The following is a 20,369-nucleotide window of genomic DNA, read 5'->3' on the forward strand; positions in this document are numbered from 1 at the left end:
GGCTGAGGGGGAGGATGGCTGGCCATGCAGGGATAGAAAGTTCTCGACTGAGGTGTCTCAGACCTGCCATTGGTTCCGCTTGGAGTCTGAGCTGTTGTTTCTCTTAGGACACTGGGAAAGTTGCAATTTGCAGCTATGGCCAGGGGCAGTGCAGCAATTCTATAAATAGCTGCCCCGCCTCCCACTGCCACCCCGAGTCCCCATTCCTGGCCCCTGCTCCTTTCCTCCCAAAGAGAGAATGGCTGGAATATAATGAGGACATTTGTTCTGAATCCTGGGCACCTCCAGAAGTTACTGTGAGGTTCCCGCAAGACCAGAGCAGAAGACCATTCAGCTGCTCCCAGGGTCCACTCCTGAGGCAGAAGGACCCAGACTCTGAAGGACTGAGGAGAACCGAAAAGCTGTAAAAAGTGATTAGCCTATTTATTACAAATTGTGTTTACTTAGGTCTTGATGTTTATTTCCCACCATATCCCCACTTGGATGCAATTAACCACCCCCTCACTCATCAGAATGGTATTAGAAAATCTCACAGAAATAAAATAGATGCTGCATCTAAATGTATCCTTCTGTCGTTGTGAAACTGTGATGTTATTACACAAAAGTACCCTCCAAACAGGGATAAGAAAACATGATATTTCAGAAGTTTCTTTTCAAAGGAATTTTTAACCATTTAGTCCTTCCAACTAAAAGTTTGATTTGCAGCCCAGTGCTACCTGGGAGCTGTTCAGGCATATACACATGGCCCCATCCCGGTCGCGGTAATTAACAAGAGCTCTAGGCTATTTAGGTGCACAATAAAGTTTGAGAAGCTTCCCTAAATCAGTGAAATATACTGACCTATGTTTACAAAGTAGCCTTCTGCACCCGGGGTCTTGCCTTCCTTCAGATTCCTTCTACAGAAAAACATACATTTTGAAATTTGAAAACACAAACGGATTGTTTCCTAGAACTGGTGATGATCCACGCTTTTTTTTTTTTTTTTTTTTTTTGCTATTTAAACCGCCAGGCAACTAATTAACATTTCAATGAACACTGACAGAAAATTTGTTCTGTCACTTCATAACTCAGGTAAACAGCACAGGTATGACAAGAAAAATTTAACTAAGACTAACAGGCTCACATTACAGCCCTCTAGGGGATTTTCGAAAACTAATTTCCTGTCCATAAAAAAGGAAAAATAAAATTATTTTCACTATCAAGTTAAACACATAACTCTAAACTGAGTTGCTACATTAGCGTGGTCTTCAAATTACAGTCATTTTTGTTTACCTCTGCTAACAATGAGTCTCCCGGGGCGAAATTATGTGAAGAAGTTTAAGTACCCTCCCTGCCTTTCTCCACATGTGAGTGGATAAATTGCAGAGGGGGAAAATACACAAGTGAATACAATTAACGACTTCTGCACTCTTTGTCTCCTGCTCCCTGTGACAGGAACAATCAGAATTTGGGAGTTGGAAAGACTCTCAGAAGGAACTCACTGCTGCTGGTCTGCTTATCCGGGGATGTCTTTCTAGAATCAGGAAACCTGCACGCTCTTGAGAGTCCACACCCCTGCATGGGGAAATGCTGGCACACCCACAGATGTGACCTGTGCCCTTGAACAACCCCAGAACGACTGTTCCCGAAAGCCTGAAGTCCCCCTCCATGTCTCCAGGTGTAGTTTCCTTCAATTAAACCCATTTCGATTCTTCGGTAGTGTGGTATCCTCTTACCCTGGTCTGTGTGTTTTGTTTCTAGTAAAACTAAATTATGATTAGCCTGACATAATTTAATGAGACCCACAGTGCCAAATGAAGTCATTTGATGTAATGGTTGGTAATACAATACATTCTCAGTGAAACATCAAAGATTATGTAATGGTTCATATATCCACATATGTTAGTAGTCCAACCATGAGTCTGCTAGACTGTGATGCACAACTAAGACAAACCACCAGTCCCCACTCAAAAACATCCCTGGGTCCCTGGCCGGGAACAGAACTCTGTACCATGCTCATGGCTGAATCTGACCCACTGTGGTCTTTCCGTGTCTTTCCTTGTTTATGGAAAAAAAGAGAGATTTTTAAGGAAGCAAAGAATATAAAAGAACTACACTTGGCATTCGCAGAGCAATTGACACTTTTATTACTTAACATCACAACCTTATGAGGTAGGCCAGGGTAAGTGCTGTCATTTTATAAGTGATTAAACCAAGACTGAGAATAGGAAATGAGAAAAATCCTGAGCTGCCCTGGGCCAAGCAGAAAGGTTGGAGCCAGCTGAATTCAGAAACCTCAATTAAATTCCCAGACAAAAAGGAACAGCCAACACTGAAAATAAGTTTATGGATTTCACTTTGTAATAAAACAAGGAAGCATTATGTTACCATTAAATGATATTAAAATTATCTTTTATGGCCTTGATTTTGCCACCAAGGCTTTATTCCCAAAATAAGGAAAATTTAAACAGGCAAGTCTAGTCCAGGTTAAAATTTTCATTTGCACACACACAAAATTTGCTTTCTATATGAAGAAATTAGTTTTTTCTTAATTCGACTATTTTTTAGCCTATATGGAACCAAAGTGCCATTGATTAGACCCACTCTGGTTCACAGGGACATTCTCCCAAAATAGATTCTTAGCATTTTATAACCCTCCTACGTTTTGACAAAAGAAAATCTGGAACACAGGAAGGAATCATTTCCCCGCACATAATACTCATCTTCACCGTCATCAAGACATTTAGTTGAAACCCATGCGACTCGCTCATCCAACGCCAAGCTGGAGTCAACTCTGCACCCTGAACTAAACCCGCTTCCCACCGGCTTTCTCCCACGCTGGGGTCTGCTCACCTGTGGATGCTCCACGCTGGCCATGGGCTCTCTGCAGCCTCTAGGCCCCTGCTGGCCCTGAAAGCCACCCTTCTCAGAAACGCTCACCCTTTGCACCTGCGGAGGCACTTTCCCGCCCTCGAGGCAACAGCTGACATTTTCAGCCAATGAAAGCCTCCGCAGCCAACCACATGATTACTTTTGGCCAATGAGAGTAAGCACAGCCCACCAGGCTACCCAGGACACAGCCCGCTCCAGGATACCTGGGGCAAAAGCGAGCATGCGCGAGCCCATGCGTGTGATTTGCTCTCCTTTCGCCTTCAAGTGGTGGTGAGCCACTTTGAGTCACCGGGACTGACCAAAGGGCGAGGGGTTTTAAATGCTTGCTCTCCTGGTGCTGGAGAATAAGGTCCAGGTACCTGACGGCCAAGATAGGGATCTATGGAATTTTCTGACATTATGAAGCAGCCAGGAAGCCTAAGCCAGGGGGCCTGGAGGAAGCTGGGCCTGGGCATGTCCACTGGCAATGGATTTGAAAAGCCCAAGACAATCAGTGGGCTCTCCTGGGAAGCATTCTTAGGGAGCTGTCAGGGGCGCTGCCTGTCGTCCACCCCTTTCAGGAACGCAGTCCAGTCCCACCCTGCATTAACAACTTTATCTTAGAACAAGCCATACTTTATTCTTCCAAATGTCTATTCAGTCTTCCTTAAGTTCCTAACAATCTCGCTCCATTGTATACCCTAGAGTGAGTTCTAAACTGCAGGTTTCATCCCGAAGTTAAGAATTATGAAGAAAAAAATAGGTAGAGAATATCAAAATGCATCATACATACTAAGTGTTATTTCATGACACTCTCATGCTTCCACTGTGTGTGTGCATGTGCATGAACATGTGTGGTTGCAGAGTTCAATTTATTTGTTGCAGTGGGTGGTACCCTTAAACATATAAAAGCCAATGCCCTCCACTACCTATCCTCTAGCAATGCCTAATGCTGTGAATGCTTTAAGTTGAATAAACGAGTATAAAAAAGTCCATTCACTACAATATCAAAAGTTGCAATGTGAAAGAATATAGAGTGAACAAAATGTGTATGGATTCTGGCTTATATGAAGATATAGAGGGCACAGTAATAGGGAGGATCTGACTATTTACTGTCATTTTGATAGACTTTCTCCCCAATAACTAAAATGTGTTCATATTTAAGGAAGATTAAGTTTCAGTTAATTTTGGAAAATTTTCCTCATTCACTGAAACCATCTCACGATTACAAAGTTCTGCATCTTTAAACTATGTAGTATAGGTAATTCCACCATGATTCATAAAAGGATCTTTCAGAGACACCAATGAAAGCCTTTGTTCAAGTTCTTTCTTTGCCCAAGATGCCTCTATGTCCTCTCAATACCCCCACCCCCACGGTCTGTAAAAATCCCATTCATCTTCCAAAGCTTAGTTCAAAGGCCACCTCTTCCATGGAAGTCTTTTTTTTTTTTCTTTTTTAACTCAATTTTTCTTCTCTCCTTCCTCTGCCTCCCACCCTACTGCAAATATGTCTCTTCTGAATTGCCAGAGTTGAGGCTTTCCTTTTGCACTGATTGACTTGTCCCATTCTCCTATGAGATGAGGACATACACAGCCCATATTTTCCTCATCTATCTATACCCTACAGCAACCAGCCCATGGTCCTGTGTTTTAGAGATGATCAATAAAGATTTGTTAAGTGAATAAACAAAAACAACAGTTAACCTATGAAAAGGGATCGTCATTATTTTAAAGGCCCTGAGGACTGATGTATATGTCTAGCAGCTGACCGGAAGTTGGTGGAGGACAGTAGGGAACAGAGGGGAAACTAAACAGAGATGCTGCTCCTCTATAGCATCTGCCCCACTAAACTTACTGAATCCCGCAACTCTTGGGACTCGGCTCTACTGCCTGAAGCTAGAGCCGGGTAAGAATGAGCACCTTCACCATGTGCCACGTTCCCCACTCTGACTTCAACTAGAAATGGGAAGTAGAATTAAAAGTGTTAATTAGAGCAACCCATCTCAACTTTAAGATATGGCTAAAAGAACAGCCATCTGGTAATTCAGACTCAAAAGACTTTCCTTGAAAAATAAGTAATGCTTCTGAGTAGAAGCAACAGTGTGCACAGAAGCAGAGCAGGTAGTTATTGAATTATCAATTGATTATATATATTGATTATATTCAGCAGTACTAAGCTTTTCCCTTCATATGATCTCTACAGTCATTTGCAGACACTTTCCTGATGGCTAGAATAAGGGAGCTCTGATTCAAAGCCCCAGTCACAACTAATAAAATGCAATTAGTCTTATTGGAAAACAATATCCACCAATTAGAAAAAGTTGTTAGGGATTTAAAATAAGATCCATTTTTGCCATTAATCTGTACTTCCTCCTTCCCCTTCAAAGAAAACTGATTTCTTATGATGAATTAAAGGAAGAAGTGTTCAATCACCTTTATTTAAAATATATGCCTACTGTCATAAATTAATTCATAATTAGCAGGCATGATTTCCTAAATCATGGCATTTTGATTTCTGATTTTTAGTTTTAGATACCACTTGAGGTTCTGCCCTTCTCCTTCTTTGATATTTTACCAGAACCTTGAGTCCCAGTTCATCAAGGCTTTGCGTAATAATTATTTCCAGAGCCATCTTCACAAACTACGAGACAGCTGCAGTATTCTAGAAAGATGCACTGGATTTGCAGTCAGAAAAGTGGGTTTTGAGGCTAAGTCTTAGTTCCAATATGTATCCCTCTCCACCTGTAGCTATCTGAACTTGGGCAGTTTACCTCAATTTCCCCACCTGTGAAATGGGACAACTAAGACTACTTGCTTTGTAAGACTGTTATGAGGCTTAAATGCCCTAAAATATGTAATGTACCTAGAACAGTGTCTGGTAAAAGTAAGTAGTCAGTAAATATTAGTTTTCTGAAGTCTGCTGTCATTTGTTTTATGGTTTGGGTAAAGTCATATAACAGTTCAAAGCTTGTACTTCTTCATCTATAAAGCAGGACTCCTTCCACTTACCACTGCCAGGATTGTCAAAAGAATCAAATAAGAAAACAATGGATATGAAAATCCCAGACAACACAGCAAGTACCTGAATAGATATTCTGGATCACTTATTAGCTTAAATGTAAACCACAAACAAAATTTTAAGTGAACCATAAAATTGAGTTTGAACATACCATCCGAAGATTCACCCATAACGAAGACAAAATGTCTACTCTAGGAGTTTGGTTTATCTTTATCAGAAACATGCAAGCTTTTGTGAAATGTAAATGCTACATCTGCAAAATGGGAAACACTCCAGCCAAACTGTCCTACTGAATTGTAATTGAGAATTCCTGCATGCTTTTATATGCTAAAAATTGATATATTGATTAAAACATGATTGCATGTACAGCAGCTTTTATTAAACTGCTTAATTTTTTTTTTTTTTAAATAACGTATACTGTAACTAACATAAATTTCAAGTCAATTCAATAGACATTTATCATTTAACAGTGCTCTGGGTAATTCAACTGGGAACTAAGGTTGCAATGGAAAATAGCACTCAGGCCCTGTGCTGGAAGAGTCCACAAATTATGGCTGATAATCTCAAAACACCACTTACAATAAGTCATGAAGGGATTCAGTTTTGAGTCAGCAAGGCAGACAAGCAGCATAAAAAATATGGCAAAACAATAAGTTCTTCCCTTTGACTGCTGTTTAAAAAGCAAAAGTCATTTTTAAAGTATAGTTGCTAATCTGGAAACCTATTGAATTGGTGCCAGAAACCAACGTTTCTAAATGTAAACCTGTAAAATAATAGGTATCTGTAAATGAAAGGCTGAAATATCCCCAGGAGCAGCAACACAGTAATTAGCAACTTTTATAGAGTAATAACATGTTTCATATTCTTTCTACACTGACTCTTTGAAGTTTCCAGTGTAATATATACAAGTTTTATTACATTAGGGCCCATCCCTGTATGTTTTATAGGCGCCAGCATTATGCGGAGCAAGCTGTACTTACTCACCATCGGATCTTTTATAAGAAACTGCTCGATAATGCGCTAGCTTTGTGTCTAGTTTATTTTGTGACACCTGTCTTTAGGAAAATAAAAGTCACTGCAAGTCTAAATCACTGCAAATACCCACACAGACCACATATCATCCATATGAGCCATAAATCATACCGCAGTTTAGCTTTAAAATTGTGCACTGCATATTCATGTGCACACCACTTGCAGTTTTAGACACATGTGAACTCTTTACTGAATTAAAGGAAAAAGAAAAAAAAAGCTCAGCTCTACAATAAGCGATTACCAGAGGCAGAACAGAGTACAGTTAATATGCTTGTTCCAGCAGATGTTCATCCCCGTAAATATTAAACATAACACAAGTTCCTCCAGGAATATGCAGGCAGTAATTCCACCACCTGAATAGGGCTGGTGGAAACATTTAAGAGATAGTGGGGTGGGTGGGAAGGGGGAGAGAGGGGTAATAAGAGGGATGTTGAAGCAGCCAATGGGATTTTTAAAACACCCGCAACCGGAATTAAACTGTTTCTACCTGCGATTTACCTACAGCAGCTCCTTAATGTAAGATCCCGGAGAAACAACCTACAGTGCACCCAGGCTGCAAGCAGTGAGCCAGGAGGCATAAAGGGACACACCGGGCGCCGCGCCGGGAGAGGGTGGAGAGGAGGAGGAGGAGTACAACTGCGGAGAGGTGTGAAGAGAGGGCCCAGCGGAATTGTGAACCTCCAGGAAACCAGTCTCCCTGGGCCAAGGCCTTTGGAATTCCCGCACGGAGAAAAATTCGCCGCCTGCCCCGGGTGTTCACTTTTCCAAATCGAGTGGGAGTGGGTGGGACAGACAGAAAGGATGCAGCCGCTCCGACCCGGCGCGGGCAGGGAGGAGGCTGGAGCATCCTCTAAGGGCACTTCGCACCGGCACCAACTCCGAGGGTCGCGGGTGCGAGCCCCCGGCTTTCGGAGAACTGGGAGGAGGCGCAGTCGGAGGGGAGGGAGCTGAGGGGTTAGGGGTCGAGGGGTGGATCCCCAGGCATTGGTGACACGTTCTAAAAATCGCTTCTTTTTCCCTGCACGGCTGCGACCTGCCCCTGGCACCGTATCCCCGGCCCCTGGGCTGGGGCGGGCAGCACCAGGGGAGGGGGCAAGAGAGGGGGCAAACAGAGGGAAGGCGGCGGTGCCTCCAGCCCCGGGAGGCAGGAAGCAGTCGGCGAGGCGGGCGCCCCCGGCCCACCCCGCCCCCACGGCGGCCCGAGCCCCCGACCCAGGTGAGGGTGCGCGGGCCGCCCGGCTCCCCTCGCCGCTCCCGCCTGCCGGAAGCGGCCGGCACCGGACTCACCACAGCGACTCGAGGTCCCATTCCTGGAGCAGGGCTAAGTCGAAGCTGTCCATGGTGGGAGGTGTCAGCGCCGCCGCCGCCGCCGCCGCCGCCGCCGCCGCTGCCGCCGCCGCCGAGGCTCGGGCCGCCCGCGCGCTGCAACGAAAAGCGCCGCTCAAGGTGCATCCCGGCCGCGCCCGAGGGGCCGCCGCCCGCCCGCCGCCCGTCCCCGGCTCGGGGCTCCAGGCGCCCCCCGCCCCCGACTCCGGGCCGGCCCGGCGGGCAGCAGCGCCCCGCACTCACCCGCTCGCCGGCTCGCGCGCTGGCACACTCACGAGAGCGGCGAGCTCGCCGCGCCGCCGCCGCCCCCTCCCCGGCCCCGCGCCCGCCCCTCCGCCCCTCCGCCCCTCCGCCCCTCCGCCCCTCCCTCGCGGCGGCCCGGCCCGCTGCAGCCGCCGCCGCCGCCGCCGCCGCGGTGCTCGGCGCCCGCCCGCCCGCCTCTTTCTCCTCGGGGAGGCGCGTGTGCGCGGGCGAGGCCGATGCGCGCGCGCGCCGTGAGCCCCGCGCCGCGCCCGCTCCGCGCGCCCCTGCGCTCCCCGCGCCGCTCCTCGGGGTCCCGAGCCGCCAGCAGGCCGCGCCTTGAGGTCGCCCTTTGCCCCCCAGACCCTCGCGGTCCTCCTGACCCTCCGCAGCCCCGGGATGCTCGGGGCGGTCCTGAGAGCTGGGGAGAAAGGCAGGCGTCGGCACCGAGTGCAGGCAGGGGGATGCTGAGCCACCGTGCCTGGCCTGCCGCATCCCTCTGCCTCTCGCCCTCGCCGGCCCCACCCGGCCCGGTCCCGGCTACACGCACTTCTTCTGCCGGCCCGAATTCACTAGGCTCTGCTCCGCGCTCCCGCGGCCGCGGCGTGCAGGCTGCAGACCTGGGGTGGGTGCTGGGAAATTCCCTGGCCGCCCCAGGCGCGGCGAGAGTTAACTGCAGCCCGCAGCGGCGCCGTAAACAAATCGGTTCAAATCTATGGAGTCAGTAAGTTAAGCGAAATACAGAGGAAGCGGGAAGGAAAGCCCTTCTGGGAAGACCTGCGCCCAGCTGCAGTGTGGCCTACTATGGGGTCCCACCATGCCCCCCCCACCCCCACTGGAGGGTCCTGGAAACCAACCTGCTTTAATTTCTCTTGCAGGAAAGGCTTTTGGGTGTCCACTGCAAACTTCCCGCCGCCTCTCCTGTCTGGAGAGTGGCAGATTGTTCGTTGGAATGATGACAGAGTATTATCCTGGCTCCTAAAAATTCAAGTCCTTGTCACTAGTGCTGCCCTGGTTTTAAAGAAGTTCCCCCCAACCTCCTCCCCACCCACGTTGCTCCCTGTCACAGACATACTGAGAGTCAGGTCTGCAGATCAGAACTATAACTCTGCTTCTTCTCTGCTGGTCTAAAAGGGGGCCCATCCTGGAACCCTGACTCTCCTATCCTCTTGGCCACAGCTCTGAGAGCATTGCTTAGGATTCCCCAGAATTCCTGGAGAGAGCTGCACAGAGCAGAGGCCTCGCCAATCCCACCAAACCCTACATTCCCTGCCGCAGGAAGGCCTTCCATCCCTTCTTCCCTTTGTTCCTTTTCTGAATAAGAAGAGTCACTATCTGGGGAGGCCAGAAATTTGGACCCTTGGGTGGAAGTCACAGGATCCCTCCAAGGTCAAACCGACAGACCCCCACCTTCTTCACCTCACCCGCCTCCAAAGGAGGATTAACAAACTCGGTTCTGGACACAGGTAGAAGGGCAAAAGGCCAAAGAAAATTCTTTTATATTTGAGATTGGGTTGCAAATTAGTTAGCCCCATCCCCTTCTTTCCAGAGCCCTTAAGTATTCCTTCCTTTATTCGTATCCATAACTAATGTGCAAAATGTAAAACACTGAATTCAGGCAGAGTCTGCATCAACAGTCCAAGAAAACAGAATTGTTATTTTGCAAACTGACAACTTCCCACCCTTAGAAACCTCCCTGGATAGTTGAAGTTGATGGTAACAAATCTACAAAAGAACAAAGGAAAAAGTACAGGTGTGGGGGCTGGCTTCCCAAATCCTAGTCTCCAGCATATTTTGAAAGAAGGGGAGAAAAAAAGAAAAGAGAAAAACCCTCTCTTCCTAATATCTCCTTAGCCTTGTTGGAAATGTTTGCTCTGGCAAAAGTGAGATCTAGACATCACAGGGAGACAGCATTCTCAGGAACAAAGGCTGGGGGTGGAGGGTGGAGGAGAGAGCGAGAGAACAGCCCCTGTTTGGAAGAACTGCCAGTTCCAAGGCCTGAACAAGAAACGTGTCCTGTTCCTTGGGCTCCTGGCTGCAGCTGGGAAACTTCTCCAGAAAAGAGACCTCCTGCCCCTCACGGAGATCTGGCTTGCCTTCCCTTCCCACCACATCTGATATACAAAGGAGGGTTGCTGAAGAACTAGCAGAACCAAGTGTACTCTGAGTCCCAAGCCGGGCCTGAAGCTCAAGATACAGATTTGCCCCCACCGAGGAGGCTGGAGATAAATAGGAAGTTCCAGAAATGGAAAGGGCCAGGGGTGGAGAGAGTAAAGCTGAGTGAGGGGCTTCTTCACAAAAGGCCTCTCCACAACAGCTATGAAGTAATGGGTAGATTCATATTTGAGTTTAAACTCTGGAGCCTTGTGTTAATATATGAGCGTACTTGAGCCTAAAGCAATTTCACTGTGTGATTTTTAAAATGTTTCTTCAGGAATAAGTGTTATTTTCTATTTGGGAACCTTTAACGGGGATAGTTGCTTTAATATTTTTATTTCCATTGTATGTGTTTGGGAAAATTGTCCACTTGGAGAATGGGGACTTTTGAAGAAACCCAAGTAATAGTTGTAGATACCATTATTTCCTAAGCTGTGATGGAAATAATTCTAAATTAATGATTTTTAGAAGTAAAAGATAGATCAGTTCATGAGAGACTTTATGAAGAGAACTTTTTATTATTATTTATCTGGTTTATGAAGGTTTTCCCAGTAACCTCCAGTCTCTAGAAGCACGAACCAAAGCAAGCACTTAATCTAGTTGTCTAATTTTTTAAATCCTTAATACAAAGTAAAAACGGGGCTTGGACCTTCTGGGATTAGAGTATTCATCATAACTGATGGAAAAGCTGTTTTGTTTTGTTTTTTTTTTGTTTTTTTTTTTCTTTTTGTGTTTAAAGGAGTAAGACACTGCCCAGATTAAAAATAAAAAGTGGTGTTTCCCATGAAGCTGCTGTAGATTTTGTGCAACCTGTAGACCTGATGACCTCGGGGACTTATCTCCCCAGGGACATGCAAGCCCTACTGCTGACAGCCAAGGGAAGTCGCCCAGCTCAGGAGGGGGCGGCTGGGGAAGGCAGCTAAGTCACAGGTGCTGTTTTCTTCCTGAATAGGTTTGTTTACTTATTTAGGCTAAAATGACAAAGTAAAAGGACTAAGAACTGAATCCTGCTCCATCTGGGGTACAAAAGTGCCCCAAGCAAGGGCCCCACTCATACTCTGCCAGCCTGGAACTAGAAGCCTCCTAAGTAGACCCCAGAGCAAATCAGTGGCATCTCACTAAGATCTCCCTGTAGATAGGAATTGAGAGAAGAACCTTACATGGCTTTACTAATTCATGCCTTATTCTGAAGACACAGCTGTACCTCGGAGGCTGCTTTTATGACCAGATAGGATTTCTCTCCCTCCCTCTCTCTCTCTCTCTCTCTCTCTCTCTCTCTCTCTCTCTCTCTCTCTCTCTCTCTCTCTCTCTCTCCCTCATCCTGCCATTCCTCTAGAAAAATATGTCAGGCCAAAAGCCAGCTCTGCAGGTGGTCCTGCTGGAAGGTGGGGGGAGCATCATCAAGCTCCCGTCAGCCCCTGCTCCCTCTCTTCCAGCATTGTGTGTTGGGACACTGTTTCCTGTTCCAGCGAAGCTTACAGACACACCGCTCAGTCTGCTTCTCCTTCCGGAGGCTCCTTGGGTGTTTGTCACTGTACCTAGGGACGCTAGGGTAAACACTCAAGCTTTCTGCCTTTGAATCACAAGCTAACATGTCCAGCTCCCGGACAGCGTGGATTTTCAGTCCACCCAAGAGCTCTAGCGTCCTCAGGCCTTCCCCTCTCTCCGCAGGTATCTCTGAATGGTTCTAGCCTGGGATCCGAGGTGCCTTTCTATTTTTTTAACATTCACCAGGTCCTGAGCAGATGGTGCGGCTGTGCTGGCTGTCATCACTCCTCCTATGTTTCCATGGAAACCTGGGGCATAGGGACCATCTCCGCCTTGGGCTCTCTGACAGTATCCTCTGGCTGAGAACTTCAGCACTCTGGCCCCTCCTCCTTGCTTGCCTGCTGTCCTGGATCACTGGAGGACATTCTGGGGCCCAGGGAGCTGGGGTCATTCCAGAGATTCTCTAAGGACATACTCCCTGCAAATGGTTGTAAACCGGCTGGAAAAGAGAGGCTGAGGGGAAGGGAGGCCTATACCCCAGTTAAGTGACTGAAGCAAATTTGGGATAGCAGCCTATTTGGACAATCTGTCCCCTCAGCCAGCTTCCATGGCGGTTGGTTATTGCTTGGATGTCAAAATAGATGTTCCTAAGGTTTTGCCTGCTTATCAGGCAACAGCTCTTTATTGAGTGTGAGTATGTTACTGGGGTTTTACACTTTCCTGACACTCTACCCCCTGGGAATGTGTGTTCCTCCCCCCTCCCCCTTCAACAAAACCAGGTTTTCCCTAAGGAATGCACTTTTCTTAAAGTTTCCAACATCCTTCTGCCTACATAATTCATTTATATAGCCACTAAGACATTAATTAGATTCAGAAGTCTGTGGAAATAGCAGAGTTAGTCAGGGTCAGAGGGCAAACAGGGCAGAGAAAAGAGAGGGGAAAATGACCCCTGGCAGAGGGTGAGGAAGTGGAGGGAAATTTTTCATGCCCTTCAAGTACCAAACAAGACAAAGATAATTTCCAAATGCCGTCGACTACCATAACATTGTTTAGAGAATTAAGGTATTGCCAAATTAAAGAGAACTTAAGAAAAAAAAAGTTGATTGGACAGAAGAATTCTAGATCTATCTTAGGTGTTATTATTTCTTATGCAACTGGTACAAAAGACTGGTTGGTGTGGCTTTAAAAAGAAAAAGCAAAGTAGTCACTCATACTCAGGATGAAAATACGGACAGCAAAGACAGACCATTCAGAAAAGAGGACAGATAAAGGACCTCCCATCACACGTATTTCATGCTATGCTGAAATATTTCGGGGATAATTCCATTCTTTTGTGGCATGAGAAGAAGATCCTTCCACACTGGAACAAGAACCAACCATCCTGACTTAAAACCTACATCCCTCTGGATCTTTGCCTTGCTTGTTCAAGATGTCTACTGGCCGGTTCAAGGACTCTGAAACTGGTGACAATAGGAGATAACTATAACAGTAGGAAACATTTCTATACCACCAGCTACGTGGTCCTGCTCCAAATATCCACTGCATCTGCTTCTCCCAAGGGCATATAAAGTATGATGGCATAAATTTTGAGGTTTCGTGGGGGTTTTGCAAGTGAGCTCACTAAGGAACCAAGAAGTGTCACTAACCAAAGCATGGCAGATCAGGGATTGGATCCGGTAACCCCAATACCATTTGCCACCCCTCAATAATTTTGTCTAAATTATCTTTGCCATCGAGCATTCCCAGGTTTACAGGTACTTAAATAGTTAATGTAATACAGACCCAATCGGAAGGCAAGAGAGAGTCTTCCAGACTCTCTGCAGTTCTCCTCCCCCAGATCCTCCTGCCCCCAGAGTTCTGCCATGCCACACCTGGAGTGAGCTCCTGTTCCTCATCTCTCTCTGTGCTTCAGTGTCTTTTTGGCCACATGAGAAGGCCAAATCGAATATTCTTCATCAGTTTTTCCTCTGACTGTTCTAGAATGTGAGAGTTCTGTGTTCAGTTGTTCTTCCGGAGAGCTGCCAGACAGGAATCCCTGGAGTTCGTCAGGAGAGCCATAAACCTTTCCTTGTTTACAGGTAGGACCTCCTTTTTTCACTTAAACAAATCTCAAGGTGTTGGGCCGTTCAAACCGGAGTGCTGTGTTGTCTGTTCAGTGCTAACAGACAGCAAGAGCAACTGTCCTGGTGGAGGAGACTCACAGGGTTGGCTCTGAGGGACAATGTGGGAAAGAAGTCACAGCCAACTGTGGGTGTCCAGCTCTTTACTTATGGTGCCAGAGTATTCATGGATTCGATGGTCCCCAGGCAGCCCTTGGGGGATGCTGAAATTGCCAATGGAGCAACTATGGACCATAGCCTCAAAAAGAGACATTTCTAAAGTATATGGTAAGGTGTTAAAAATTGATGAGTAAAGCGCAGCAGCATAAGCTCCTCATAGTGTCCTTTAGGTGAAGGCTTCTCCCACAACTCAGAGTCCTGAGGTTCAGAAAAGGAAGAAACAGAGAGCAGAGTCAACCTCATCAGGGGTTGGAGACAGATAAGTTTCCAGTACACACTGCTGGTGGCCTGTCCAGTCTCCATCTGCCCTCCTCCTTAATAACAAAGCCTAAGTCTGGTTTGGAGAAGTAATAACCCCAGATGAAATAACCATAGTTTTCAGTCTTTCTTAGCAAGAACTGGGCATGTGACACCATTCAGGCCAGTGAGAGATCTGTTGATGCCAGCTGCCATTTCTCAGAATGACTTGCTCTCCTGGAATGGACACCTCCTTCATCAAGGTCACTTCCTTCTTCCTGTCCACAATGCAGTTTGAGACCTGAGGTGGACCAGTCCTTGTGGACCTTGAGAACATAAGCACAGACTCATGGTTGCAGATCTAAAATCAAACGGAGGCTGGTCCTGGGCGATGTCTTCACCCAATTACGCCATGTTTGGGCCACCTACCTAGATTGTATGTTTTGAAGCAAAACAAGACCCTATTTGTCTAAGCCACTGTTGTCACGTTTTGATCATCACAGCTAACTGATAAGAGAAGCCACAGTCCCCTGAGTGCACCCTACACATTGCCACATACAGCCAGGTCTACCAGATGTCCCAGCTGTGTCCAGCAGAGGTGGCCCTGCCAAGGAATCAATTGTGACTTACAAAAGCCTATGAATACTTCCTTAAAAATAATCTTGGCTTCTGGGTTCACTCCAATTGTAAGACTGTCAATTAATAAGAAACTCATGCTTAGTTGTCTGAAGACTGATTAATCTGGCTCCAGCATTTTTGGAATATTCCATATTATTAATTGTTTCTTCATTTTCACATTATTTATTAACTGAGTTAAGTCACTATTACATCCTCACAGGGATACCAAAAGATCTCACTTATGGAAAATAGTGCAGGAATAAAAACAGTCGGCCTTTCTTGTGTCCTTGCCACATTCAAAAATATGCATGTTTCAGACTTTGTCATTGTTTCTACCAATAAACTAATTACCACTGTATGAAGCTGATTTACTTCAGAAGGAGTTTAGGAAAACAACTAATTAAGTACTGCATTTTGAAATATAAGCTGCCTCACAGTGTTAGAACCCTATAATAAAATTGCAGACACTTGAAAGTCAAGAGAAACCATAAAGGCTCTTTCTAGCTAACTTCCTACCCAATGCAGAAATTCCTGCTACATTAGTCCTGGTGTGTTTTGATTTCACATGAACAATTCTAGTGTTAGAGAGCTCATTCTCTCAAGAGATTTAGTATTTCATTTTTAAAGAATTCAGGTCTGGCCAGAACAACATTCCTATGTTTATGGATTGCAAATTGACTTCTCTGTACCTTTCTAGTCCACCACTAGCCTGCAGTTAGTACTCAGTGTTAGAGTTCAGTCTCACTGAACTCTCTTGGTTCTCTATACATTGAGTCTTGTGGGCTTGTGTGATTTCCTTTGTCACTTCGTCACTTCGTCAGCAGGGGAGAAGTCCCTGGTCCCCTGGGAATACTGTACAGAGAAGGGGAACCAGTCTCTTAAAAGGAGCACATTAGCATGGGAATGAGAAACCCCTACTTCTTAGTTTCTTAGAAGAAGGGAGCTTCAGACAGAAACTGAAGCTGGTCACAAGAAGGAAACTGCCCATCTTAAGATAGGGAGGGAGGAAACTCCTGGAGAGAAAGATTCCCCCACTTTGCTGCCTGTTGGTTCTCCAGGAAGAAACTGCTCAATGGGAGGCAGAAAGTGAGAGAGCCCAGGCTCCCGGGGAGAGGTGAGAGTGAGACAGTAGGGGTCCTGAGGAAAATTCCAGGCCCCACAGCCAGCCCTACATAAATAACAAGAGCAGAACTTTCCAGGGAGAGTTCTGTGCTTTTCCAAAGCTCCACCTCTCCTGTGATGCTTATTATAATTCTATACACTTGGCACCGACAGTTACAATTTTATGAATTTAGCATTGCTTTCTCTCACTCTCTAGGCAACAATATGAGGTTTATTACAACATAAAGGAAAACACATCCTCTTGGACCTGAGTGAGTCTCAGCCCAGATTCCCATGCTGTCATCCCTTGAAGAATACAACCTCAAGTCGGGACTGAAGTTATGGGGGATGCATTCCCAAGCCTGCGTCTTGGGGGTCAGGCCCCGAGAGGATAATCTCAAATGATCACGTAAGTCATTTCAGATATCGATTTCCTGAACACATATCGTGAAGCACCTTGTATGTGTTAAGCAGTGGGCTTAGAAAAGAGATGGGAAGAGGAATTTTAAATCAAAAGACCTGCAGTCAGAGGATTGTGCAAATACATCTTCATCCACTCACTCATCCTTGAATTTAACAGTTATTGAGTCAGTTATGTGCTCTGAACTTTGCGAGGCACTGAGGTCAACACCATAAGCAAAACAGATGTGGTCTTGTGGAGGTCAGACATAATTATGCTCTAATGTGGTTAAGACTGTGATGACGGATGCAGGCTCTTGGGGAGCTCTTTCTAGAAAGAATGGCTGACTTGTATTCTAAGTCAAGAACCAACTTATCTAAAAGAAGGGATTTGGGGAAGATGGGAGAGAAGAACAAACTGTATACCATTAGTGGGTTCCCAGCTTTTTGATGGAGAAGCCAGGGTGGGTAGGTGACACTGAGCCCTTCTCCAGTGGCTTAATACAGAAGCTAACACTTGGGTTGAGTCTAATGGTACAAAAGCCCAAACGAGGTGTCGTGGCAGCTGGGGAGGAGCATTCCAGGCGGAAGGAAAAACATGGACGGAGTGCAGAGGCCAGGAGCAGTGGGTCACGTGCCCCTCACAGAGAAGTCTCTATGTGGGGCTCCTAGAAGCCAAGTGCAGGGTCAAAAATGAGGCAGAGGAAAAGGAGCCAAAGCCAGGACGAGAGATTGAGGCCAGGTGGCGAAGAACCTTGCTTTGGTGGTGTACAAGCATTTTAAGTGAGCAGGAGACAAAACATCAGAGACTCAGTAAAACAGCAAGCGAACACCCAGCCGCCAGACCCAGAGGGGCAACCGAGAGTCGAGAAGAGGAAATGGCTTCTGAGAAGCCAGAGAAAGTATTTCACCGAGTACTCAACCTGGAGGTTCTGCTTCTGTAGTAAAATCCAGCAAGTCGATAAAGCCCTTCTCTCCCGGGGCCACCACCTCATTTGCAAAAAGAGAACGTGGAGCATTCTGTTCGGACATTGCGAAGAGCTTCAAATCGCTGCCAGCAGAGCTTCCCATGGAGTCAGGACCCTTCTAAAGTGCAGGCTGTGGCACCTGACGCCCGCCCTGCTCGGGAAGTCGTCGGCAGCCCTGGTGGCGTTTGGTTCTTGGAAACCTCTTCGTAGGCAGAGTGGTGCTGGCTTTGTAGAGCCTGGCACCACGAGGACAGGCTGCTCGTGTCCTGGAGCGCAGCATCACGAGAGCCCCCGTACTGGGGTTCATTTCCTAAGGAAAAGGTTCTTTTCTTTCCCGGTCAAGTTCATAACAGACACTCAGGAAGGCAACTCCAGCTGTGTGGGGAGGGCTGGCCCGTCTCCTGTACTTTCCAGTTTTCCCTCCCCCTTTTAGGACACCTCTTCCGAGTGACTTTTGTTTGATAAGCAAGGTGATGGTAGAGATGTAGGGGAGGGACACTGAGGAAAGGGGAAACGGCTGGACAAAATTAAATACATACACACATATATAAATCATATATCAATAAGCGTGGGAAGAAGGAAGGGCTTGGCCCGGTTGCCAGAGAGGACAGGAAGGGAAGGAGTAGCAGCTTTCGAGGACTAGGATTTGGGGAGAAAGACAGAAGTATTCAAATAGGATTGTGGAAAGTTTTGCAGTATGATGTAATACAATTCTCCATCTTCCTAATCAGCTTTCAATTAAAACAAACAAACAAAACAAAAAACCCTGGGGTCAAGCTGTGGCTCAGTGGCAGAGCCCTTGCGCAGCCTGCACAAAGCCCTGGGTTCAATCCCCAGCCATGTAAAATAACAAAGAAAATTTAAAAACTGTGTTATGCATCAAAATTTAGGAACTCATATGTGCGAGTCCACGTGTAGGGGGAAGTGGTTTTCAAACTGCAGATTGAATCACCTGGTAAAAAATTTCCAGCAACTCGCCCTACCTCAGATACTGATCCAATCAGGAGGCCATGGCCCGGGGGTGGCCAGGGCATGACATCCTTGCTCTGTGACCCTTTCATTTCCATTGGTATATTTGTCGTGTGTACAAGCCAGTTAGCATTTTTTTTTTTTTTTTTTTTTTTTTTTTTTTTTTTTGCAGTAGTGGGGATCGAACCCAGGGCCCTGTGCTTGTTCAGCAAGCACTTTACCAACAGAGCTATCTCCCCAGCCCGCCAGTTAGCATTTTAACTGAATAGGTAGATCACTTTGTTAACAATGTTGAGTCATCCGATATCTGAACATGATATATCTCTGTTTATTTAAATTTCCTTTTATTTATCTCAATAATGCTTAAGAGTTCATTGCAAAGAGATCTAGAACATTTTTCAGATTTCATTTCTCCCTCGGATTTTGATTAAGTTGACCCATTCTTTCTGATGATTTATCTGGAAGTTCATTTTTATTTTCTATATTTGCAAGGACTCAATAATCATCTGTGAGTGACAGCTATTTCTTTGTAATCCTTACAATTCCATTTATATTATTTTATTTTATTAACATACCAGCTACAATTGCACATACAATATTGAATAGAAGTAGTGACAGTGGCCATTAAAACCATAGGGATTTTTTTTTCAAAGACCCTTTTTCAGATTAGGAAATTTCCCATCTATTGCAGGTTTGTTAAACTTACATCTATTTATTTGCTCTTTTGAAATAGTGAACTGATGCTAAAATTTATAAAATGTTTTCTGTGGTCTCTTGAAATGATTGTACTGTGTGTCTCCATTTTTCTATTAATGGTTAATGCAATGAATTACACTGATTAATTTTCATAAGTTAAGCCAGCCTTGTGTTCATGGGATAGATATCACTTGATGATAAGGCACTGCTCTTATATTTATTGGTAGGTTCAATTTGCCTTTTTAAAAGCGACAGTTATACCAATGATCATGCCTGAGCTTGGTCTTATAAGTGAGCACAATTTTCCTACTTACAAGCAATTTTAGTCAGGCACAATGATGGAGGCCTGTAATGCCAGCTACTCAGGAAGCTGAGGCAGGAGGATGGCAAGTTGGAGGCCAGTCTCAGCAACTTAGCAAGACCCTGTCCCCCCAAGAAAAACAAAATGGACTGGAGATATAGCTCAGTGGTAAAGCAACCCTGTGTTCAAGCCCCAGTTTAAAAAAAAAAAAAAAGAATTTGCATAATATTGGAAATATTTCTTTATAGAAATAATAGTATTTATCACTAAAGTCATCTGAGACTGGAGTTTTCTTTGAAGGAAAAATTTAAATTATGGATTCAATTTTTCAATAGTTTGAAGTCTATTTTCTATCCATTTTGGTTTTATTTTTCCAGAAATGTATCCAAGTCTTCATATTTTTCAAGATAATTGCCTAAAGTTATATTCACTCACAATCCCTTTAGTGTGTTAGGATCTGTAGTTAGTTATCCCTATTTCTATTCCTTACATTTCTTATTTATGGCTTTTCTCCATCTGTGTTAGCCAGCTTGCTGTCACCATCACAAAATACTTGTCACTATCGCAAAATATCTGAAATAACTTAAAAGAGGATTTATTTTGACTCATCATTTTGGAAGTTTCTATGGTTGCTTGCCTCTTGTTTGGGAGCTTGGTAATGTAGAAGATCATGGATGGACAGGTGTGGT

At 45.5% G+C, this 20,369-nt stretch overlaps 1 protein-coding gene across 8 annotated transcripts in view; it reads right to left on the reverse strand.

The window, feature by feature from the left end:
- Positions 1–20,369, reverse strand: part of AFF3 (ALF transcription elongation factor 3) — a 565,725-nt gene that overhangs the window by 519,231 nt on the left and 26,125 nt on the right. For 6 of the 8 annotated variants that reach the window (XM_079110973.1, XM_079110972.1, XM_079110971.1 and 3 more), the window contains one exon: positions 8,189–8,323. In XM_079110973.1, coding sequence (XP_078967099.1) covers positions 8,189–8,241 — 53 coding nt within the window. In that variant the 5' untranslated portion in view covers positions 8,242–8,323. Of the gene's footprint in view, positions 1–8,188; positions 8,324–20,369 lie in introns of those variants that run through there. The other 2 variants (XM_079110974.1, XM_079110976.1) reach the window with 2 other exon arrangements.

Source organism: Sciurus vulgaris (genome assembly GCF_902686455.1).
Source record: "Sciurus vulgaris genome assembly, chromosome: 14".
Taxonomy (NCBI): domain Eukaryota; kingdom Metazoa; phylum Chordata; class Mammalia; order Rodentia; family Sciuridae; genus Sciurus; species Sciurus vulgaris.